Source organism: Hypanus sabinus, chromosome 8, assembly GCF_030144855.1.
Source record: "Hypanus sabinus isolate sHypSab1 chromosome 8, sHypSab1.hap1, whole genome shotgun sequence".
Taxonomy (NCBI): Eukaryota; Metazoa; Chordata; class Chondrichthyes; order Myliobatiformes; family Dasyatidae; genus Hypanus; species Hypanus sabinus.
In genome coordinates, this window is record NC_082713.1 from 34,275,974 (window position 1) to 34,301,300 (window position 25,327).

The following is a 25,327-nucleotide window of genomic DNA, read 5'->3' on the forward strand; positions in this document are numbered from 1 at the left end:
ATATTCTGATCAAACTTTCTCTGAACAGAAGATCCTTTTCCCCTCTTACTCTTCAGGAGAGTGCTATTCCAGTTTATACTTGGATTGTCAAAATCCCCTCTTTCTGTTACCACATGGTTTTAGCATGTCACTGCAATTCTTCTACAAATTTGCTGATCACCATTGATCCAAATGGTTCCAATTATGTAATAAGCCCTCAATTATTCAGACTGGTTCTGCATGTTTTCTTCTATAATACATGAACCAGCACAGAAAGAACATTTAATACTGGACATTAAGTTGCTCAATTGAAAACGTTTTGTCCTTCCCAATAATGCTTTTAAACTTCTAATTTGTCATATGGAATTTGCAGGCAGTCAAGTAATGACAATTGGGTACTACATCAACAAGGTCAAGGCTGCAAAGATTTTAAGCCCTAGCAATCCATCCCCTTAAAATGGCAATTTGATCTAATTGTGTAGCTTATTTGTCAACTTTATGGGACCCCGAGGTTGCAGTGTTGTATTGGAAAATTCCCTAAATTGCATGCTGTTCCAAGAAGTTATTCAACAAAATTAGTGAAGATGCAGCTGTTGACATCCTGCAGAAATAAGTTAAAAATTGATGACGATCTAACGATCTTTTAAGATTTTGCATTATTATCAGCTCAAGGTGATAAATTGTCAATTTGCATTTCTCATTTGTTCATCGATTATATGTTGACCAGTTGCTTTTTTTATGTAGGAGTTGCTTACTGTGAAGGGCACTATGCTCACAGCAGCTAGAGGTTTAAGTTCTGTTGTGTGTAATTTCCAAACTTGTTTTTATGTGGATCATAATAAGTATAACTTTTTATTTCAGAATCAAGCACAGCCACAAGATGGTCGATTCACTCCTCCTTCAGAATCTGGTTAGTATGCACATTTTAAAATTCATCCTAGAATATTGATATATATTGAAACACATTTTTTGCTCCTGTTATCCACTAGAATCTTAGAGAACAATATAGTGTTACGTACCTGTGACAGTGGTGTACTTGTCGTGTGATAGTGGTGTTGAAGCTATAGTGGACTTAAGGTAGTGGTCTTGTGATGGTGAAGTGATGTCATTTTCCCGCCAGTAGAGATCATGTGACAGGTTTTTTTTTACAGGGTATAAAAGGAGGTCCCCTCCCTGTGAGGAGGGGCAGTTCGTGGCTGGATTTGCCATTTTGACTCCATGCCACTGTGTGGTCCAATATTATGATGCAGTTTGGTTGAAAGATGGAGTTTTATTTAATGCCTAAAGTTTAAAAAGTCATTGCCGGCAGTTTCTTTATAATACTGCCAGTTAAAAATCAGTGGAGAGTGAAGATCGGAGTTCGGGAGTTAGATCGAGGAAAGTCGATTTCGACGGTGAAACAGTTTCGACCTTGTTTGATCCTCATTGGGAAGGAATTCGTTGGCTGTCCCTATGTAGATCCCTGCGAAATATAGCAGAAAGGATTGGCTACAGTTTTGTCAAGGAAAGGTCAGTGCCTTTAAGCCATTTCATTTTCATCTTCGTAAATTCTCCGGGAAAAGTAGTTCGACTGGGAACCGCAACAACACGACGTGAAAGAGAATTTAAATCGTCTAAAAAGTCTCTCCTTTAATGGACTGTAAGCATTTTGAACTTTTGCAGTACTACTTTGAGGAACTGTTTTTGCAACATCGCTTTAAGAACTGTTTAAGCTATTGCGCAGCAGCTGATTTCCGGTTACGTTAGTTGTTTGTTTACTTTTGGGGGTTTGTTTTTCAGTGTTTAATGAATGTTCTATTTGTTATAAAAAAAAACCCTGCCTCACTTGTATATTTATTGTTGCTGAATCTGTAACAATAGCTTTGAGTCTCTCGATGTATACTATGTACTCTATTCAATATTCTTTGTCTTGGAGCTAATAGATCTGTTCTATTTTGTTATTAGCTTTTTCAGAAAGCTTGTTAATGCAGAGTCCTGCAGTAATGGGTGCTCTTGAGATGGGATTTGACAAGGTGATGATAATGCAACTGGTGAAAAAGAAAATGGAATCAGCAAGCGATAACTACAACTCTTTGGAAGATTTGGTTGGAGATCTTCTGGCACAAGAGGGAAAAATGCAGGATCAGGATCAGAATCAGAAACATGAGGAAGAAAAAGAAGGTAATCTACTATTGCATTTGAGTGCTCAATCCACATGAAACCTCAATTTAAAAGCATTTTAAATGTAAATGATCAACAAAGCAGGAATGGTCTATTTCTGCACGAATTTGTCCAAGCTATGCTTGTACTCGCCAAACTTCATGTTGTCACATTTCATCTAGCTGTATCACTAGAATAAATTCCTTTCTCCCATGTCCAAACTAAGGAGGATTTACAGAATGTCCAAACTGAAATGTTTTAGCCTTATTGTATAGATTCTCTTCACCCTGTACGTTGTGCAGTCTCAAATCTGAATGCTTACCAGTAAGCTTATATGCACTGTATACCAAGTTCAAGCACATGCTACTATATACCAAATTTGGAGAGAATGGAACATTATAACAAGTACCTGAGTGAGAATTCTGTTAGAATCTGAATCAGGTTTAATATCAGGGGAATACCTTCATGAAATTTGTTAACTAAGTGGCAGCAGTACAATACAAATCATGATAAATATAAAAAAAAATCAATTGCAGGAAGTGTATATATAAATAGTTAAATTAAAAATAGTGCAAAAACAGAAATTATTAAAGTGAAGTAGTGCACATGGGTTCAAAGTCCATTTAGAAATCAGATGGCAGAGGGGAAGAAGCTGTTCCTGAATCACTGAGTGTGTGCCTTCAGGCTTTTGTACCATTTTCCTGATGATGATGATGAGAAGAGGGCATGTCCTGGGTGATAGGGGTCCTTAATGATGGACACTGCCTTACTGAGGCACCGCTCCTTGAAGATTCTTTGGAGGTGAGTACACAAGATGGAGCTGACTAATTTTACAAGTTTCTGTAGCGTCCAATTTTGTGTAGTAGCACCCCCCCCCCCCCACCAAAATACCAGACAGAATGATGCAGCCTGACAGAACAGTACATCTATAGAAGTTTGAGTGTTTCAGGTGACATACAGAATCTCTTAAAATCCAAATTAAATATCGCCACTATCTTCTTTTAAGAATTTTGATAAATGACTTTAATAACATTACACCAACCATGAGGTCAAGATTGCAAGGCTTCTGATCCCTGGCAATTTGGTCTGATTGTTGTGGTTGTGGTTCCTGGGGATTTTCTGAGTTCTGTGCTACTTGGAGCAGCCTACAATTTTTGTTCATTAAACACCTGGAATGTGTTCTCTTGAAACCTGGATGTATTTACTTGTTGTCCAGTTGTACTCTTAGAGCTAGCTGAACAAAGATATGTGCTTTACAAGACAAGAGTGGGTTTGCTATTTAGACAATGCTTGGAATAAACCATGTGTCCCAGCATCTGTAGCCTTTGCATAATCAACAAATAATGTTGTTTCTTTTTCCAGCAACAGTTTCATACTTGACTTAAAATGGCCATTTTTTTTTACCTTTTTATTCCTTTTACTGAATGGCATGGACTAAGAATATTTATATAATTAAATACTGTATACCTTCTGTACCTTTTATGTTAGAAGTATTGTACTTCTCATTTTTAAATCAAAATAGTTGAAGTTCAATTATAAAATGGCTCTTTGACTGAAAGTGCCTTATTTGGGAAAAATAAGCTATTTAACATATCACGGAATAAGTAGGGCAGAGGCTACTTTGTCTCTTGACGCAAAGCTCCAACTATTATAGAAAATTTTAATCATCCCATTCTCTGGTTCTTTTCCCTTTGCTCTCGTGTACCTATTCACTTTGATTTTTGGAGGAGAGAAAAACTAATTAACTCTGTTTCCAGCAGTCCTACAGTCATGTAACTACCTTTTTTAATTAAATATCACCATCTTCCTTGGATCTGTTGTCCATCATTTGAAGCACTGTTTTGTTCCTCCTGTGAGGGAACAGATTCCTGTAATCCTCTCTGAGTGTACACACGCACAGGTACGCGCACACACACACGCGCTTTTTCTCTGGTCTGAAGGGAGCAATCCCACTTTAAATATTTTAATCCTGCATCTAAATTGCTTTGCCTCTGAAATAATTATTGTAACACACTGTGTAGCCTCATTTAGATCATTACATCTTTTCTAAGATTGTTGTAACTAAAATTAATAATCAAGTAATCGTGCCTTTCAAAAGCTGAATATAACCTTTGTTCTGTGTCACCTTTTGTTCTTCCTCTGTCTTTCAGTTTTCACCTTTTCTTTTGTCCCAATCTATTCATTCTTTTCAATGGAACTATACATCAAGCACCTGTATACACTTAATTTACTATAATGCAAGAAGATCAGTGGAAGCAGGAGACAGATTGCAAATGTTGGAATGTGTACCAAAACTGAAATGGTTGTGGGAACCCAATGGGTCAGACAGCATCTTTTGACAGAAATGGACAGATGACATTTTGTGTTGTGACTCTTCAACTCAGTCATTGACCACTGTAGTCATTGACCTGTTGCCCATCCAGTCCATGATGAATGGTTATTCTGCCTAGTCCTATCAACCTATACCATAATGCTCCATACATCTCCCATCCATGTACCTATCCAAACCTTTCTTCAGTATTACTATTCAACCCTACGTGCTCTAATTTAATGTTCTTTGTGGAACCCTGCCTCAGTCCAAATACACCATGTAACTGACATATTTAAAAACCTTATTGATTACTACTAAGTTCCAACACATTGCCAGGTATGGGTTTTCTTTTCCAAATCATTGTTCACTCTTTGCAATTCCAAAGTGCCCTTTTACTCCATCTTAACACCATTTTCCCTGCAATTGTTTGGGTTAGCAGGTCCACCTTGTTTCTGTTTTTCTTTCATAGAAGGTTATATTATGCAAACTTCTAAACTCTTGGAACATTTCTGGAACTTAGGAATTTTAGGTAAAGGTAGTTTAGGCATTCAATATCTTCGTTGTCATTACCTGCAAAAACAACTGGAAAGCAAGCCATCAGATCCAGGAGATCACTTGTACCTTTAAGTGATAGAAACATTTAAGTTCATTTACTTTAGTGTTTTAGTTCTCAACTATTTTTGGAAGGTTTGCTACACCTTTCCTGAAGGCAGACAAAATATTGGTTTAATTTCTCTGCCACTTACTTATTCCCTTATTTCTGTATAAGGAACCACAGGAACTAATATTTTCCATTTTGCATTTCAATAGCTCTTGCAATGTGTTTGCTTCCTGGCTGCCACTAATTGCATTTGTATCAATGCCTTGATACTTTGCTAAATTCTGAAACCTTTCTAATTCTTGGGTATTCTGCCTTTTGGCAACAATATTAAGCTTTTTTCCATGACTGATTAAATGCTGAATCTGTCACTTTTATTGATGGTCACGTTGAGACCACTTGTTGGGATTTTTTTAAAACCTTGGAACTGTGTGTTAGCTATTGCTTCTTAATTGTAATCCCTTTTGAATGTAATTTCCCAAAGTAGCATAGCCAACCTGTACCTTGTGGTTTTTCAGTTTGTACTTAACAGTTGAGGCCCAGATTTTTGTATGAAATGAATTATTCTTTAGATGAAATTGATCATATGATGTGTTCCATTAATGTCCCTTAATCATCAATTAACCTGTTTTAATTACACTCAATCAAAAATGGCCTGCTCCCTTGTTGGCTCCTTGATCCAAGAAATAACAAGGTGTTTCTTCACTACGCGTTCATCCTTTCCACGAGATATTTAAATGTGATTGGCCCTAACTATGCATAGATGAATGTTCCCCTAAGATAGTTTTATACTTCTTAGATGCACCTCTGATTAATTTATACCAAGCTCAGTCATGTGTTGGCTATTTCAGTCCCCAGTGTTGGATTACTCAGCAGGAATAATGCCCTGTTGTCAGTGTTTCTCTGTTGTAATGTATTGCCTGCCCTTGCTGAGCATACCCAGAAAATCTTGTTTCCAGATTTCCAGCAAATGGAGATTTTCAATTATTTCTACCCTTTTATTAGCCCTTGAATCCAAACTGTTTTTATTAAATTTGAGTTGAGGTTTTCTCCTAATTTTATTTTCATTCCATTCCATTCTTCGGTACTGGAAGTTTCCCACATCCTTCTCTTTTCAGTGTCACCAGTCATTCCGACTTTCCACACTTTGTGCTCTACTTGGTCACAAACTTGTCTTAATACTTTGCTTGTCCTTCCCCTGTGATTGATAGCCTCACTACTCTGCAGCTATACTTCAGTATATGTTAACAAGATTCTTTGTCTAAAAATGAGCAAAAAAAAGTGCTGAACCAATTTGAGTTAGGCCACATCTGTGGGAAGCAAAACAGATGACATTTTGGATCAAAGGATCTTTGTCAGAACTGGAAATTGTATTTTGGGTATTTGCATCGACAGACTTGATATCTAATTTTTCTTTATCTATTTTCATAGTTACAAATGTGCAGGAGCAACTGAAAAAACTGAAAGAAGAGAAATCCTGCAAAATTTGCTGGGATCGAGATGTTGGCATTGCCTTTCTACCCTGTGGCCATATAGCCACATGTAAAGAATGTTCTTCTGTAAAGACATGCCCAATTTGTTGTTCCAAAATTCTGGAGCGTGTTAGAATATACATGGCTTAGTCAATGGAGAAGCAACTTGAAAATGCAAATGTTGCAAACTCTGAAAATACTTTTCAGAACTAAATAAAGATGATATTAACAATCCCATTTAACAAATGTTATACAATGGTAGATGCAGTCACTTTATATAATATACAGGTATAATTGTACTCTATGCCACAGTTAACTTAATTCCACAATCCAAGCAATATGAACATATTTAAATGCATTTAAATGTTGGATTGGAAAGATTGCAATTTTATTAAACAATTTGAGATTTTCAGCATCTTTAAAGTGGCATGCTTTGTAAGGATCTCTTTTCAACCATTTAGTTTTAGTATGATGAAATTTGACAACATTTGGAAACTAGATACAAAGTATTATTAAATGTTATTTACTGTATAGAAAATTGTAGAGTATTAGGGTGTTGTTAAGTTTCAGTCATTGGGTGTGTACACAATTATCCAGCAACTAAATTATCTGACAAGATCGTAGTGGGTTTGGTGGAATTGTCACTTGTGGCCTTGTGAAGTTCAGTCCACAACTGGTTGTATTTTGATCTTTGTTTACAAATGCTCTCATTCATATGAGGAGATGGTGAAAGAATCAGGAATTGGGTGAAGGATGTATTAATGTTGAATAGAGCAGAAAAAGAAGTACATGAAGTTTAAAAGGATTCAATTTAAAAAGTAACAATGAAATCTGGCAAAATGTGTAAGTCCTGGTCTATTAGGTGAAGTAAGTAGTGTTCATTCTTGGATTGTGGAACTGTATCTTCTCACACAAGTTTTGCAGTTTTCATCTATTTCAGGACATGAGGAATGGTGAATGATAATCTTATGGTAAAGCAGCCCAGTATCAGAATGAGTATTCTGCTCATAACAATTAGTTTATTCTTGGGAGTTTTGCAAAGAATACTTTTTAAATGCATATTGTATGAAATTGTCATTAAAACATTTACAATGAAGATAGGACTTAAAGTTGAATGTCCATTTTATTTGGGATGGGGTATAGAAATCAAGTTCTAATTGACTGAAATCAGTCTGCAGATGGACTATATTCTGATTTGTGTATATTTAGAATTTTAAGTAATGTATTCTGGATCAAAGGAATAAAATTTTCTCATTGAGATATTTTAATGATTTATATTAACTTGTATTTTTTGGGGGGGGGCAAAAGCTTCTCTGTTCTGATTTGACACTCAGTGATGTGTTTTTAAAGTATAATTGAGAGGCTGTAAAGAGTTTGTAATAAAAGTTCATTACTGAATTCTAGTGAACTGTTTGTTCCAGTCTGTCTTGCTTAATTACTTAGAGTTGGGGAGGGGTGGCGAGGGAATAACTAAGTTGTGCATTATGGCACAGGCAGGTAATTCCTCCTCCTTGAGGTAGTTTGCTCATGTATACCATTAGTTGGGGTATCACGTGTCATAATGTGCTTTCAGTGGAGGACTTTTGCCTTGGCCAAGTTAATTATCTTGCCTGCAGTTCTCGGCTGCTCTGGATAATTTGCGGTCTCAAGATTCTTGAATTTAGCTTCTGTGATCTGCTGATTATGTGTATTGCCATGGCTTTGTTTGATAAGAATTGCAATATAGTACTTTAAAGATCTCCAGTCAGTCTCAAAATCTACTGTGTGATCCACCAATACTAACTCAGAATTGGGCTGTGCAGTCCAAAGAGATGTGGTCTTTATTGCATGTGGATTCCTTCTATTAGATATCCTGCAACTCTAACTAGATATTAACTTGGTAACCGGAAAAAATGAGAATTATGTTCTTACTCATTTCAAGCTTGTTTTCAAAAATAATTGTGTTTGCTATTATGTCCCAGAAAGCAACTTAGTCAAGCCAATTAATTTTGTCTGTCACCTTGAAATATTAGTATCATAAAGAGTGATACTATTCCAATTCTACCTGTTCACCCCTGTCCCCCAGCCATGGCTTTGAGCTTTTCAGTTAACCTGACAGTGCTTGGCTCTAATAATCATGATTAGTTTGCCCTGGGAATGGTTGTGTTTGCATTTGTCATTTTCCACAGTCCACAGACAAGATTGATGTTTGGTTAAATCTTAAAGTGACACTTAAAGCACAGCAGTTTGATAAATTAAAGTCCTATTGTTGATCTGTTTCTCTTCACTCTAGAGTTATATTTGCATCGATTGTATCTGGAAACCTGTGATGAATTGTCAGGTAGATTGAGTTTAACTTCAGTTCCCCAAATTTCAGAAGGAATGTGTTCACATTGGCAAATGTGAAACTCTTTCTGCTTCTCATCAGATATAAAGCTTTTGAAAAGGAATTCTCGTAATGTTGGTCAAGATGTTACTTATCTGTGTAATTTCTGCTAGCTTGTTCAGTGTTTTCTGGGAGCATTTTAAACAATGCAATCAAACAATAGAACTACCCTTGACTATGTTTGCAGGGGTCTTGATTTGCTGCAGAGGGCTTCTATATACATGGAAATTAAGTAATTGCAAGTCCTCTGAACTTTCCTTTTTTCACCGTAGTATATCAACCCACAATGGTCAACCATAGTTGCAAAATCATGCTCAATCAGAATTTGGTTCAGTATCACTGGCATGTATTGTGAAATGTTTTGTGGCAGCAGTATGTTGCAATACAACATAAACTATAAATTATAATAAGTATTTAAAAGAAAAGTAAATAAGTAGCCCAAAAGTAGAAATAGTAGTGAAGTGATGTTCATGGAGTGACTGCATTTAAAAAAAAATCTGATGGCAGTTAGGAAGCTGTTCCCCAAATGTCTTCAGGTTCCTGTGCTACCACCTTGACGGTGAGAATGAGAAGAGGGCTTATCCTCTTCAATAGGGGTTCGTAATGATGGATGCCACCTTTTTTTTTGGAGATTTTGAAGGTGTCCTTTATGCTGGGGAGGTCAGTGCCCATGGTGGAGCTGGCTGAGTTTACAACTTTCTGCAGCTTTTTCTGATCCATTTCAGTCAAGAATCCAGTTGCAGTGGAAGGTACAGAGGCCCAGGTTTTGGAGCTTGTTGATTTGAACTGAGGGTATGATTGTGTTGAACACTAAGCTGTAGTCAGTAAACAACAGCCTAAGTAGGTGTTATTATTTTTCTGGTGATCCAATGCCAGTGGAGAACCAGTGAGATTGCATTCACTCTCGATCTACTGTGGTGATGGGCAAATCGCTGTGGGTCCATGCCCTTGCTTAGTCAGGAGTTGATTCTAGTCATGACCAATCTCTCAAGTACTTCATCACAATAGATGCGAGGGCAACTGAGCAATAGTTGTTAAGGCAGTTTGTGCTGCTCTTCTTGGGCAACAGTATGATTGTTGCCCTTTTGAAGCAGGTAGGAACCTCTAACTACACAAGTGAGAAGTTGAAGGTGTACTGGAACAGAGCCACCAGTTGGATGGCACGGGTTTCAAAGCCCTACCAGGTACATGATTAGTGCCTGACACCTAGCATGGCTTCAGTTCTACAACAGATACTTAATACAAATACAGATAGTTAAGTGCACTGATAACAAATGTACTGTGTTGGGTTACTGGTGCGCATGGAATGGATTTTTCTGACTGGCAAAGGAAACACTGAAGGATGAACCTTTGACTATGGGTCCTCATCACTGTTGAAACGACATCAGCCGCCTTTGTTTACAAAATCAAAGTTTGCCACAATATGATTTGAAAGTTTGTCGATGTTGGAGAGTCAGGTTCTTCAGGATCTGAAATCCGATCTTTTTGGAAGGCAGCATCAACTCTTAGTGCAAGCTTCCCAGCATTCTGCTTTCATTGAATATTGACATTTTTTCCATTGATTTGATGGTTTCAAAATCAATGCAAATGAATTTTCTGTTGAATCATTCTGATTGTTGTCTATAAAATGGATTTTTAAAAAATTGCCACCATTGCGTCAGACACTGGGTCCAGGTACATTAAAATTTCCTAATTACTTGCACTGTAACACTTGTATATGTCCATTCAGACATTAGCCCCATTTAAGAAAAATCAATAAATTTGATTAACTTGTTTATACTGAGTTGAAAAAATCCTAAAATTGTTATTCAATAGTAAGAATACAAGAAAGTTGAAGAATTTACTCCCTCAGCTCCAGATAAATCTAGTCCAAAAGAGAATATCCTAATAACATTGCTTTAAAAACTACGTTTAAGCTCATGACTCTTGAATACTTTGCCTAAATTTCATTTTCCTTAGCAAATTGACTGCTTTTGGCAATGTTAAAAGATTAAATGTTGGAATAGACCAAGCTAATGATTTACTTAGTGAGATGAGCATCCAACCCTATGAGATTTGAAAGTCAATCAGATACTTCTGATGCCCATCGTAGTGAGCACAAGTGTTTTATTCTTTTAGTGTATTATTTGCTTTCCTGCCAAAGCATCATATATTGCTTTTTGAATTTGATACATGATATGCTTTGGGGAATATATCTGTGCACTTGAAGTGCACAAAAAATTACTCTAAAGCCCAATCGAAAGGACTAGTGACCCAATATAATCTTCTAGCTCAGCTGCCACCATGTTGTATTACATTTCCTGCCAAGTTGATCTGGCATTAGCTTTGGTTTTAAATGAATTTGCCTGTTCAACTTGCAGGCTGACTGATCTTTTCCACTCCAACGCTAATTTGCATTGCAAAGTGGCTGCCAGCTCTACCCATTGCCTGCTAAATTCAGCCAATCTATGCTGCAAAGCCAGTTGGTGTCAACACTGGTTGAATTGTGAGCAATGTTTGAATTGCTAGTTCCTGCAACAAACTGCAGCCTAAAAATTGCCACAGGAACATAATCCCATTGAAGTAAGTTGCTCCAGATAGGTAACATTGAAAATGCTGTCAGTTTGATAGTTGTATTTCATATTTTCTTGCGACACTAAGGGAAATGGGCCTTGTGGTTCATTGAATCTATGTTGCATTGCAGAGGAACATGCACAGGAACATGCCTTTTAGCACACAAACGTCTGTTTTGACAATACAAATTTAAACTGCATGTTCCTGCACATGGTTTTAATACCTTCAGTCTGTTGATTTGATTGTCTAAATGCCTCTTAAATACTGCTATTACATCTGCTTCCACCACTTCCCCAAGCAATGCATCACAGACACTTGTTATTCTATGTTCTTAAAAATGTGCTTTGTAAACTGTGTTTAAACTCCACCCCCTTCCCTCACATTAAAGCTCTGCCCTTTAGCATTTGACACTTAAACCCTGGGGGTGAAAGGGTGGCAATCTACCCTGTCTGTGCCCCAATTTTATATAATTGTATCAGGTTGCCCCTCAGCCTCCAGTGTTTAAGAGAAAACAAATCTAGTTTGTCCAATCTCTTCACAGCTAATGCACTCTGATCCAGGTAACATCCTGATGAGCGTCTTCTACATATGCTGCGAAGACTCCACATCCTTCCTGTAATGCGGTAGCAAGAAGTGCACGGAGTGTTCCAAATGTGGTCAAACCAATGTTTAACATCACTTCCTGAACTACCCCAACAGATGAAGATCAGCTGGCATTTTTAGGGAGCTCTGAACTTGTACCCCCTCTCCAAATCAACACTCTTAATATTTCTTGCAATTAGCCTTCTAAAGCCGCAGCTTGCACTTGTTCTGATTATTCTCCATTAGCCATTTCTCTGCCCTTATTTTCAACTGGCCAATACCCTACTGAATCCTTTTGACAGCCCTCCTCACTATGCATAAATCTGCTGATTTTATTTTTGTGTCATCTGTAAGTGAACTAATCAGCCTACCTCTGCTTATGCCTAGATCGCTTACATTTACCTCATTGGATGTTTGTGTTTGGGATGTGGGAGGAAGCCAGACCATCTCAGGGAAAACAATATAGTCACGCAAAGAGCTTGCAAACTCCATGCAGGTAGTGCAGGAGATCAGGATCGAACTCAGGGCATAAGAGCTGTGAGACAGCAGGAAATACCTGCCGCAGCAATTGGCTGCTCTATGTAGTGTCGTTCACGTTGCGAAATTTTTTCCTTGACAAATTGCATTATTTGGTATGGGGGAAATTTCATCAGTTAATTGGCTACTTGCAATCTTTCATGTAATCCAGGAAGAGGACTGAGCAACATTGTGAGTAGTGACATCATTATGAACTCTGGATTTTTTAATGTTTCCTAAGAATGTGAGACAACATGGCACTAAAAGTGGAAATATATTTGTTTTCTTTTTTCATATTTCCCCAATGGTTGTGATGTATAGTAATTTTTGCTTTTATGAACACACTAAATATTTTTTCATCATGAAAAGTGGTCTGGGTGAAGTCCTTGGAATATAGAATCAAAGACCAAACTGTACATGCGTCTTGAGCAAGAGGATAGCTAGTGAGTGGGTGGAACCATTCAACAACAAACAAGCGAATGTGTACTTGGCGGCACAGAATCTGGACATGGTCCTAAATGAGTACTTAGCACTGGTACTTGCTATGGAGGAGAACATGCGAGATCAGTGTGGAGCATGGAAATATGCCCAGGCATTTTGAAATAAAGAAATAGTAATGTTAGGTCTGTTGACAAATATTTAAGTCACCAAGTCCTTAGGACCTGATGGAGTATACCCCAGATTTCTGAGAGAGTCAAAAACTAAGATTGCTGGGGTCTTGACCAAGATCTTCACATCCTCTCTTTCTACAAGTGAGGGCTGGAGGAATGGTGAGTGGATAACATTCTATTATTCAAGAAGGGAAATGGATAATTCTGGAAACGAGACCAGTCAATCTACCATCAGTGATAGGGAAACTGCTAGAGAGTATCCTAGGGATGGGATTTGTGAGCATTTGGAAAACCATAACCTAATGGCAGCCCACATGGTTTTGCGTGTGCTGCTCTGGATTTCCAGCATCTGCAGAATCTCTTGTGTTTGTGTAAGGTAAGTTGATTTATTTTTTTCAAGAAGGGATGAAGACAATTGATAAAGTTAGGGCTGTGAATTTTGTCCATATGAATTTTGTTAAGATGTTTGACTCAGTCACTCATGGGAGGCTCATCCAGAATATTAAAATGCCTGAGATCCACAGTGATTTGACTGTTTGGATTCAGAATTCGCTTGCCCATACAAGACAGAGTAGTGGTTGGTGAGACTTAATTTGGCTGGAGATCCATAACTGTTGTTCTGCATGGATGTGTATTGAGATCTCCATATAAATATCCTGAATCAAAATGTTGATAATAAGTTTGCAGAGATTCCAAAGACTTGTGATGTTGTGGATATTGTTGAATATTTAGAAGATTGCCAAAGGATACAGTAGGATCCTGATCAATTATAGTTTTGGGCAGAGAAGTGGCAGATGGAGTTCAATTTTGCCAAATGTGAAGTGTTGCACTTTGAGATATCAAATTTCAAGGGACAGTCAATAGTTAATGGCAAGGCCCTTAACTGTGTTACTGTAGAGGGATCTTGGGTTCTCAGTCTGCAGTTCCCTGAAAGTGGCTACCTAGATAGAGAGGATGGTAAAAAAGGTGTATGACCTGCTTGCTTTTATAAGATAATGCATTGAGATTAAGAGTCAACATATTATGTTGCAGCTTTACAAAGCGTTAGGCTGCAATGGTGGATTGAATTCAGTTCTGGTCACCCCATTATATGGAAGATGCAGGGGCTTTTGAGAAGGTGCAGAATTAGTTTCCCAGGATAATGATTGAATTAGAGGGCAAGTGCTCTAAGGACTGGTTTGATAAACTTAGACTGGAGCATCGGAGGCTGAGGGGAGAGCTAATGGAAGTTTCTAAAATTGAAAGGCATTCATAGAGTAGAGTAGAACAGCTGGAATCTTTTCCCCAAAATCGATGGGCATCAGGGGATGCATTCAAAGGAGATAAAGAAGCGTACTAGGATTTATTTTTACACAGAGGTGGGTTTCTGAAATGTACAACTGTGAGTCGTACAGGAGGCATTTACAACAGAGGTATTGAGGAGGAACTGAGATGGGCACATGAATATGTTGAGAATGGAGGGATCTTGACATTGTTAGCCAGAAGGGATTGGTTTAGTTAGGCATTTAATTACTTGGTTAATTAGCTCTGGGCAACATGAGCGTAAGGGCCTGTTGCTGTGATTACTGTGTGTTATGTTCTATTTTCTCTTTGGTATAGATTGAAATTATTTTGTTAACACCACGATGCCATGGAAATAAACTGGATTGTGATCATGAAACTAATTGTGTTAAGTATTCTTTTTTTAAAAAACTCTATTGAAGAACACTCATTATTTTATGCTACTCCAAAAGGTGGAGGGGCAGTTTATTATGTTTTTACCTGAAACAGTATAGTCACAAATTACTAGTTAGAACTCAAATTACTTTGTGATTCAACAATTAAAAAGTGAATGAGGTCATAATCTTCTAATACGGGGTATGTCAGTGCTTGAGATTTGTATAAAGAAAGATGAGTTGTGAGGCTTGCAAGCTCAGAATGAGAAATAGAGCCAATCCTCATGGACAGAAGACGAATAGTTATCTCCATATCCCCATTGCATTGAATGTTTTATTGACATTTAATCATTCATGTCTTTTACTACCTAGCGTTCAATCAATTGTGCAGATAAACATTTAGTTCAGTTTTTCAGAGATAAGAAGTTGGGAAAGGAAGAGATGAAGTCAAACTATGTAAGGAGCAACTGAATGCAAAAGTACAAAAGATTGAGGAGGAAACCTGCATGTACTGTGAACTATAAATGAAACACTTTGAAGGGATAAAGATGGGAACAGAATGGTATGGAAATGAAACAGCAGGCAGTTAGCACATAGGAAGAATATGAAAGGAGAAGCTAATGATGAGGGTAAAAACAGGAACAGGGGATGGCACCAAACTGACAATGTGTAAATGACAGAAGTGATTCAATAAACAGGAAATTCCAACAGAAGCAGTACACAAAGACAAAAAGTTTAACCGACTTTCACAGCACAAATAGTGGTAATGTCGGGATGAATGTATAAAGGTTTGCCATGTGATAAAAATCTTTGACAAGCTTTTGTCTGCTCTTGCAACATGACCCTCTTTTGATTCTCTTCTATTATAAAAATGCATGTTCTCTATCATGAGCAATATTACAAAATTTCATGGTTTAATGTCAAAGTAGATGAATAAATTTGATTGAACTGAGATTTATTTAGGGGAACTCAGTTTATTATTCAGGTTTACCTTCTTATTCAATTATACCCCAGCTTTAAGACTATCATACATAGGAGCAGAATTAGGTCATTCAGCCCATTGAATCTGCCCTGCCATTCCATCATGGTTGACCCCATATACCTGCCTTCCCACCATATCCTTTGATGCCCTGACCAATCAGGAAATGATCAACTTCCACCTTAAATATACCCATGGATTTGGCCTCTGTGGCAAAACATTCCACAGATTCACTACTCACGCTAAAAAAAAATTCCTCCTTACCTCTGTTCTAAAAACCCCTCAATTCTGAGGCTGTACCCTCTAGACTGGATACCCCCACCACAGGAAACATCCTCTCTGCATCCACCTGTCTAGGCATTTCAACATCCGGTAGTTTTCAAAGTGATCCCCCCCCACTCCCGGCATTCTTATAAATTCCAGAGAGTACAGGCCCAAAGCTGCCAAACACTACTCATGTGAGCCCCTTCATTCCCAGCTTTAGGATGAATATCAGTAGTTTCCAGTTTATTATTTGACATTTTTGTGCTAAAGTTAAAATTTTTAACCTGATTGGTCTTCTCTACTTGAAGCATAACTCTGTCCGTTTGATCAGAAAGACAATGAATTGAGAATATTCATTGAGTACAATAAATTTGGTGATTTCAACAGAATAGATTTTTTTAATGTTCCGACTAATCAAATTTTGACTGTTGGTGACTGTGCATCAGAAGAAAACATGTCAAAACATGTTCAAATTTCACTTGGGACTTGAAGTACTTTATGTAAACACATATTTACCCAAGAGCTCATTTTACACAATGTTAAATTACTGAAGCAAACTGCACTCACATTATCTTCACCACAACAGAATTATTGAAGTAGTTAACATCTGGTGCAAGTTTTTGTTGTTTTTAAGTAAATTCAAAGCAAATGTAGGAACCTCCTTTCAACGTTGTATGTTCTTTAAACACATTTTCAGTCATTATTTGAGTGTTGTATTATACGGGTGTTATTTAATCCATGCCAACTTTGTAAAACAGCTCTTGCAAGAATAATGTGGATTTTTAAATTTACATATGTATTGACTTCCCTATTGCAAGCCACTTTGGTTTCTGCTTCCATTACTTAAGGAGATGATGTAAACAGCCACCTCATAAAATGCCAAAATTTTTACTTTATTCCTTTGATATTATATTTAAAATCCTGTAACTGCACTTATTCCAGCTCTAATGGAAACAGATTTTCTGCTTCATTTTATTTAAATGAATCAGTCTTGATTATCTCTATCAGATCTCTGCTTGTAACAAACTACATTTAGCTCCAGTTTTTCTCATTATTTAACATAATGAAAACATAATTTCCAGAAGGCATTTGATAAGGTCCCACATCGGAGATTGGTGGGTAAAATCAAAGCTCAGGGCATCGGGGGGAAGACATTGACATGGATAGAAAACTGGTTGGCAGATAGAAAGCAAAGGGTAGCGGTGAATGGGTGATTCTTGGAATGGCAGGTGGTGACTAGTGGGGTGCCACAGGGCTCGGTATTGGGACCACAGCTGTTTACGATTTACATCAACGGTTTAGATGAAGGCATTGAGAATAACATCAGCAAGTTTGCTGATGATACTAAGCTGGGTGGCAGTGTGACATGTGATGAGGATGTTAGGAGAATTCAGGGTGACTTGGATAGACTGGGTGAGTGGGCAGATACTTGGCAGATGATGTTTAATGTGAATAAGTGTGAGGTTATCCACTTTGGGAGTAAGAACAGGAAAGCAGATTATTATCTGAACGGTGTAGAGTTGGGTAAGGGAGAAATACAAAGAGATCTAGGAGTCCTTGTTCATCAGTCACTGAGGGTGAATGAGCAAGTGCAGCAGGCAGTGAAGAAGGCTAATGGAATGTTGGCCTTTATTACAAAGGGAGTTGAGTACAAAAGCAAGGAAATCCTCTTGCATTTGTACAGAGCCCTGGTGAGACCACACCTGGAGTATTGTGTACAGTTTTGGTCTCCAGGGTAAAGGAAGGACATCCTGGCTGTAGAGGAAGTGCAGCGTAGATTCACAAGGTTAGTTCCTGGGATGTCTGGACTGTCTTACGCAGAGAGGTTAGAGAGACTGGGCTTGTACACACTGGAATTAAGGAGATTGAGAGGGGATCTGATTGAAACATATAAGATTATTAAGGGTTTGGACAAGATAGAGGCAGGAAATAGGTTCCAGATGCTGGAAGAGTTCAGTACCAGAGGGCATGGTTTGAGAATAAGGGGTAGGTCATTTAGGACAGAGTTAAGGAAAAACTTTTTCTCCCAGAGAGCTGTGGGGGTCTGGAATGCACTGCCTCAGAAGGCAGTGGAGGCCAATTCTCTGGATGCTTTCAAGAAGGAGCTAGATAGGTATCTTATGGATAGGGGAATCAAGGGATATGGGGACAAGGCAGGAATTGGGTATTGATAGTAATTGATCAGCCATGATCTCAAAATGGTGGTGCAGGCTCAAAGGGCCAAATGGTCTACTTCTGCACCTATTGTCTATAATAAAAGACCCAATGTTATCCTTCAACTTCTCCAGCATATTTAAACAGTCTTCGCACTCTTTCTTAATTTGGCATTAAGAATTGAGCACAATATTCTGAATGTCCATTGACTGGTTATTTATATATAATTTCATTTATACTTACTGCAATTCTTTACAAAAAATGTAGTGATAGCATGTTTAACACCTATCCAATGTTTGCGATGTGTGCATCTGTAATTAACTCTTTGCTCATGTTTTGATATTGTCATTTATTATATATTCATTATTACCAAAGTACATGATATATGGGGACAATATAGTCTTAACCATGAGATTACACGTGCTACATCTTTCTTTGATAACATTTTGTTAAACTTTCAGAAGTTTAAATTGCTTCACTGCACAATAAGTAGGCAAAAGTTTATTGGAATCAGGTTTATTATTACCAGTGTGTGTCATGAAATTTGTTAACTTAGCAGCAGCAGTTCAGCAATCCATAATATAGAAGAAAAAAAAGCAACAAATAATTAAGTAAATCAATTACAGTATACATATAATGAATAGATTAAAAATAGTACAAAACAGAAATAATATATTTTTTAAAAAGTGAGGTTCAGGGGATCAATGTCCATTTAGGAATCGATGGCAGAGGGGAAGAAGCTGTTCCGGAATTGCTGAGTGTGCATTCAGGCTTCTGTACCTCCTACCTGATGGTAACAGTGAGAAAAGGGCATGACGGGTGCTAGAGGCCCTTAATAATGGACACTGCTTTTCTGAGGCACCACTCCCTTATTATGTCCTGGGTACTTTGCAGGCTAGAACCCAAGATGGAGCCAACTAAATTTACAATTGTCTGCAGCTTCTTCCAGTCCTGTGCAGTAGCCCCTCTCCCCTAAACCAGACAGTGATGCAGCCTGTCAGAATACTCTCCATGGTACATCTATAATAAACAAAAGAAAAGCCGAAGGTGCTGGAAATTAAAGTAATACACACAAAATGCTGGAGGAACTCGGCAGGCCAGGCAGCATCTGTGGAAGAGAGTAAACAGTCCACATTTCAGGATAGGACCATTCTTCAATCTGATGGGTCTTGGCCTGAAACATCAACAGTTTATTCATTTCCAAAGATGCTATCTGGTCTGCTGAGTTCCTCCAGCATTTTGTGTGTATTACAACAATCTATAATAGTTTAATGTACCCATTCTTAGATCAAGAAAACAAAAGTCTCACTGACTTAATTGTCTTACTGTGAAAGAGCATTTACTCAGCTCTGAGTATTTTCAGACTGCATTTTGAACAGTCATTAATATCGAAAAGTAAATTTCAGCTGACCGAAGATTAACGAGTCACTTCATTCACTTCTCAAGACACTGATCCTTTGGGGTATTGGAGTAATTGGAATTCTGTAATTGAATGTTTATAAAGGCACTTCAATTGACAATTCTTCAATTTAAGTCATTTCTTTTGTTTGAGCTAATGACCCTCAGAGGAGATCCTATTGGTCTCTCGCTGTCAAATACCACACTGTATAACTGTAAGTAGTGAACCTTCATGGGAAGGGTCAGTTAACTAATGAAGAGTTTCTCCTTATTGACCATAATAACTTCGGCATCAAAATTAATAAAAGACTCTGAGAACGATACATACCTTATTTGTGTTCCTTCACAGATTTCTGACTCTTCTGAAGACAGTTGATGACAGAAAACCTTCATGGAAAATTCATTCTGATACCTTGTGCAATTTAATTATACCAAATGATTAACATTGATCCTTTTGTTGTCTTTGACAGGGAACTTCTTTTGCATCATTCTGTCTCAGATGCTTTATTGGATATCCTCTCTATACAGATAATCACTATCAAAAGTGTGTATAAAAATTATTTGAAGTTAAAATAAGTCTTCAAGCCTTCCTGAAGAAAACCATGGAGAATACTCCAAATTTATAGCGAAATTTTTAGCAACAGCGCTAAGCGTTTGCATTCAAAGCAGTCAGATCCTGAGCTGCTCCCACATTATCTTGCTACCACTGTCATTGGTACACATGGACATGGAAGTAGTTAATTAACATAGTGTTGACCACAGAAACATAGAAAATCTACAGCACAATACAGGCCATTTGGCCCACAAAGCTGTGCCAAACATGTCCCTACCTTAGAACTACTTAGGCTTTACCCATAGCCCTCTGTTTTTCTAAGTTCCATGTAGCCATCCTGGAGTCTCTTAAAAGATCCTATCATTTCCGTCTCAGCCACCAGCAGCCCATTCCACGCACTCACCACTCCGCGTTTAAAAAAAATACTTGCCCTTGACGTCTCCTCTGTACCTACTTCCAAGCACCTTAAAACTAGCTCTCTCATGCTGGCCATTTCAGCCCTGTGGAAAAGCCTCTGACCATCCACACAATCAATGCCTCTCATTATCTTGTACACCTCTATCAGGTCACCTCTTATCCTCCGTCGTTCCAAGGAAAGGCCGAGTTCACGCAACCTATTCTCATAAGGCATGCTCCCCAATCCAGATAATATCCTTGTAAATCTCTTCTGCATCCTTTCTATGGCTTCCATATCCTTCCTGTAGTGAGGTGACTAGAACTGAGCACAGTACTCCGAGTGAGGTCTGACCAGGGTCCTATACAGCTGCAACATTACCTCTCGGCTCTTAAACTCAATCCCACGATTGATGAAGGCCAATGCACCGTATGCCTTCTTAACCACAGAGTCAACCTACATAGCAGCTTTGAGTGTCCTATGAACTCAGACCCCAAGATCCCTCTGATTCTCCACACTGCCAAAAGTCTTACCATCATGTTTGACCAACCAACAGAAAGCACCTCACACTTATCTGGGTTGAACTCCATCTGCCACTTCTCAGCCCAGTTTTGCATTCTATCAATGTCCTGTTATAAGCTCTGACAGCCCTCCACACTACCCACAGCACCCCCAACCATCATGCCCACATTCTCACACTAACCCATGCTCCACACATTTATTGTCATCAGATTCTCTCACTCACAGACACTGAAGTGATTTAGTAGCCAATTAGCCATCCAACCAGCACATTTTTGGGAAGTGGGAGAAAACCCATGTGGTCAGAGGGATAACTCCATATAGATGGTGCCAGATGTTAGGATTTGCACCCTGGTCACCGAAGGTTTATCAGCTGTGCCACCCACCCTCACTGAAAGATTTTGTCTCTATTCATGCCTAAAGGTTTTATTTAAATATAAATAAAAACGCTTTCATCAGCCTAAGTTTTTATTGGCTGTATACCTATATGATGTCAGAATTGCAGGTTATGCATACAGTGCCGTCTGTCACCAAAATCTGACAGATGTTCATTCAGTGTTTTTGTCAGACACCAATTTCATTGAAATGTAATCCCCTTCTGCATCTTTTTTTACCAGTGGCCTCTCATTGTTTATTAGCTGCACAAGCTGCAGCCATTCTTCAATAATAATCTATAGAATCACAATAAGAGCAACTTTTCTTTTTGAAGAACTAAGGAGAGCTGTCTACTTCATTGGTGCATATTAAAGTTCAATACTTGGCTATCTATCATTGAACATTTGTGAATTTATATTTTTAAATCATTCGAAATGGATAACCCACATATCATTTTCTTTTCTCAGTCAGGAATGCTAATCGTATAACTGCGCTGGGATTTTCCTTGAAATCTGAAAGAACCTTGTAAATGTTCACAAAGTGTCTTTTTGAGTTGCTCAGAAAATGATCCTGTTACTGACATCGTTGTCATGATGGATTGCTAGCAATGTGCAAATATTAAAATGTTGGATTTACATGAAAATGGAAACCCAGGTGGTATTTTGACATCTGTGTGGAGAAAATAAGTGTTCTAGTATCTGGTTGAAATGGCAGCAGCTCATCGATGATGTTTTGAACATCAGAATTAAATGTTGCTTTGTCTTTTCAATATGAAATTAATTTCAATATTGAATTTCAATAGGGAACACTTCATAAAATCTGCCAGAGTTGGCAAATCTTTAGCTTTACGAAGTTGAGTAGATCCTTTAATCTCTGCCTCTCAAATGAAGTTCTTATTCCCAGTCCTACGAAACTGTGTACTTATGAAGCTGCGATAATTGTTTGAATTATAATTTATTGGAAGGTACAAAGGGGAGAAACATTCTGTGATTTGGTTAATGCTACTTTAAACAAACTGTGGAATCTCATTTATATGAATGCATTTTAAAACAATATCTGAAGTTCTTGTGATTTAGAAAAATAGTAAACAAGTTGAGTTGGATGCAATATGTTTCTTGGGTAGCTTTTGGAGCCAGGTTGATGTGCAATAACATACGGTACCAAGGGAATGGAATCTGGTGGTACAGGTAGGAACATACAGCTCCATTGTGCTAGGGATGTCCCCAGTGAGGTAATAATTTCAACATTCCCTCTGTTACAATTTGGAATTCTCCAAACACTCTATGTGAGCTCAGAGGAGTTTCCATTAGTCAAACCTCCCACAATTTAAACGTGCAAACCTTGTGCGTGGACTATATTACAACATTGATTTTATGGATAGGTTAAGAACAAATTGGAGTTCTGCCAATTTTCTACCATTTTATCTCGTCCTAAGGTCAGTGCTGTTGGAATATATCTCTGAGGACAACTCACAACCTTTTGATAGCTCACTGAAAGGGTTCTGTGCTGTGTGGTTTTTGTTCTCCTCCTTCATCAGGGGAAAAAGAGGCTAGTTTTTACATTCTACCAAAAAGTGAAAAAATAGTAAGTCACTCAATGAAAATTCTACATTAAATGCTGTCTATTTTATCAGTTGAGCAACATTCTAAGACTTTTGTGCTGTAATTATGCAGTCCAGAGTGTTTATATACCATTTTGAAGATTTTATAGTCTGCATTTGTCTTTGTGATTTCTTGCAAGGATAGAGGGAAATACTGTTAATAATATAACAATTGCTGGTAACAATATTACTAGTTGCAGGCCATTTTGACTATGGACACACCCAGACTCAGCTATGTAGATTTTTGATCAGCTTGCAGATGGGGATCACTTAGGATGGATAATCCTTTGCTCTCTGCTGTAAAGTTTAGTATTTTCCATCTTTACAGATAACTTTGAAGAAAACTGTCTTGGGATTCAGCAAAAACTGATGCATGGTTTGATTGATGGAATAAAAATGAATTGAGTTATGCAAAACGGATAGAATTTCATGTGACTTCAGAAAATAATTTTCTGAGTTGGCTGGCAAAATAGCCACAAGGTTGTTATCCACATAGTTGTGAGTTTGTTTGTTTGGGGCCTTCTTATATGACTCAAAAGTTTATAGGTTCTTATTCCCCTCCAGAATTTGAAAGGCAAAACCATATTAGCATTCTATCATTAGAGGGAGTTACACTGTTAGAGGTGCCTTTTATTTGGATACAAAGTTCATCCAGGTCTCTCAGTGCTTTCACAGGCAAAGCTAAAAACAAAAATCATGACAGCATTTGGAAGATATCGGAATCAATCCAATATTCAATCTATATCACTAAAATTGTTGAGCAGTCATTCTTACATGGCTGTTCACAGAAGCTTCTAGCTTTTCCAATATTACAACAGGGACTTCCCTTTCAAATCCTTTGGCTTAACCCCAAGGCATGGAAAGTGCTACACAGATACAAACATTTAACAAAGTTTTATTTATTATAATAAGCAAAAATGACTATTACAATATACTGGAGGAACTCAGCAGGTCAGGCAGCATCAATGGAAGGGAATAAGCAGTCAATATTTCAGGCCAAAACTAGAGCATCCAGCATTCCGTGTGTGCTGTTTTGGATTTCCAGCATCTGCAGAATCTCATGTTTATAACAATGACCATTAGCCAAACTGCCAAAATATCAGCAAATGGTCGAAGGAGGAGGAGGTTGGAACAAAAGAGAAGGCCCATGATGTGTTATAATCAAGAATCAGAAAATGTTGGCATCAGAGTTATCCTGTAATAGAAATTTTAAAAAAAGGTCTGATGGAGATGGTCTATTTGGGAATTGTGGAATCAGTAACCACTTCCTGCAAAAATGAGAGCTGTCAATACAAACTGAAATTCCGAGTCTTATTGGTTGTGCAATGAGAAACTGAAAGTTGAATTCTCTCAAAAAGCAACATGATGCAAATGTTATAAATCTGAAATAACACAGAAAACGGCGAATAAGTGGATAGTTCTACTGTGAAGAAGTGTTTGATGCCTTAGGTCAATGACTTTCATCAGAAACATTTGTTTGGTGCAAGACCGTTACCATGACATGTTCCTTGAACCTCTGAGTTCTGTTGTAACAGTGCAAGAAATCATGTCAAAATTGAGGGTCATCTTGAAATACTTGTGGAATGAAGTGAAGTAATAACTGAAGTGATAATTAGTTTGCATTTCAGGATGTAAACAAGGTAAGTTCTTAAAATAAGGGATAGGTTTAGGACTGAAATGAAGGGTATCTGTGGAATCCTTTATCCTGGAGGACCATGTCAAGTTGAATTCATTGTCATGTGCACCAGTATGGTGAGTTGTAGCTAATATGAGATAGCATGACAAACAGGAGGGACAAACACTGTCTTGGTTGATTATTGTCATTGTGATGGATTGCAAAGACATATGGATAATCAGGAATAGAGTATGAAGTTGAATATCAGCCATGATATAGCATGATTCAGGGTGTATATGGCCTACTTCTGCCCCTATTCCTTATTTTCTTTGATTTTGTCCCCAGAAATGTTCTGTACTAAAAGGATTTGGTGTTTTCCCAGTGAACATAATGAATCAACTCTTCTCAGTTTCCAGCCTTCTTGAAGATGGCGGATTATGTCATCAAAACATTGGTTATAATCAATACCTGTACCTGGCTGTAAGCCCAAGAATATTTTATTCATGTTCTGCATTATTTGAACAAATGAATTTTTTCCCTTCTCTTGATTATAGTATTCTCAATGGATATAAACATTTATTGTAATTGTTGAAAACATCTTTAAATTTAAACTGTTAATCTGTATGGTGCATAGTGAACGCAGTTGTTTTATTTATATTGATTTGTTTGCACATTCCTTTTGGGGAATAAGCTCA

At 37.8% G+C, this 25,327-nt stretch overlaps 1 protein-coding gene across 3 annotated transcripts in view; it reads left to right on the forward strand.

Moving 5' to 3' along the window:
* Positions 1-7,767, forward strand: part of LOC132398037 (E3 ubiquitin-protein ligase XIAP-like) — a 42,970-nt gene extending 35,203 nt beyond the window's left edge. For 2 of the 3 annotated variants that reach the window (XM_059976949.1, XM_059976948.1), the window contains 3 exons: positions 841-889; positions 1,924-2,139; positions 6,459-7,767. In XM_059976949.1, coding sequence (XP_059832932.1) covers positions 841-889; positions 1,924-2,139; positions 6,459-6,649 — 456 coding nt within the window. In that variant the 3' untranslated portion in view covers positions 6,650-7,767. Of the gene's footprint in view, positions 1-840; positions 890-1,130; positions 1,489-1,923; positions 2,140-6,458 lie in introns of those variants that run through there. The other variant, XR_009513523.1, reaches the window with a different exon arrangement.
* The last annotated feature ends 17,560 nt before the right edge of the window (positions 7,768-25,327 follow it).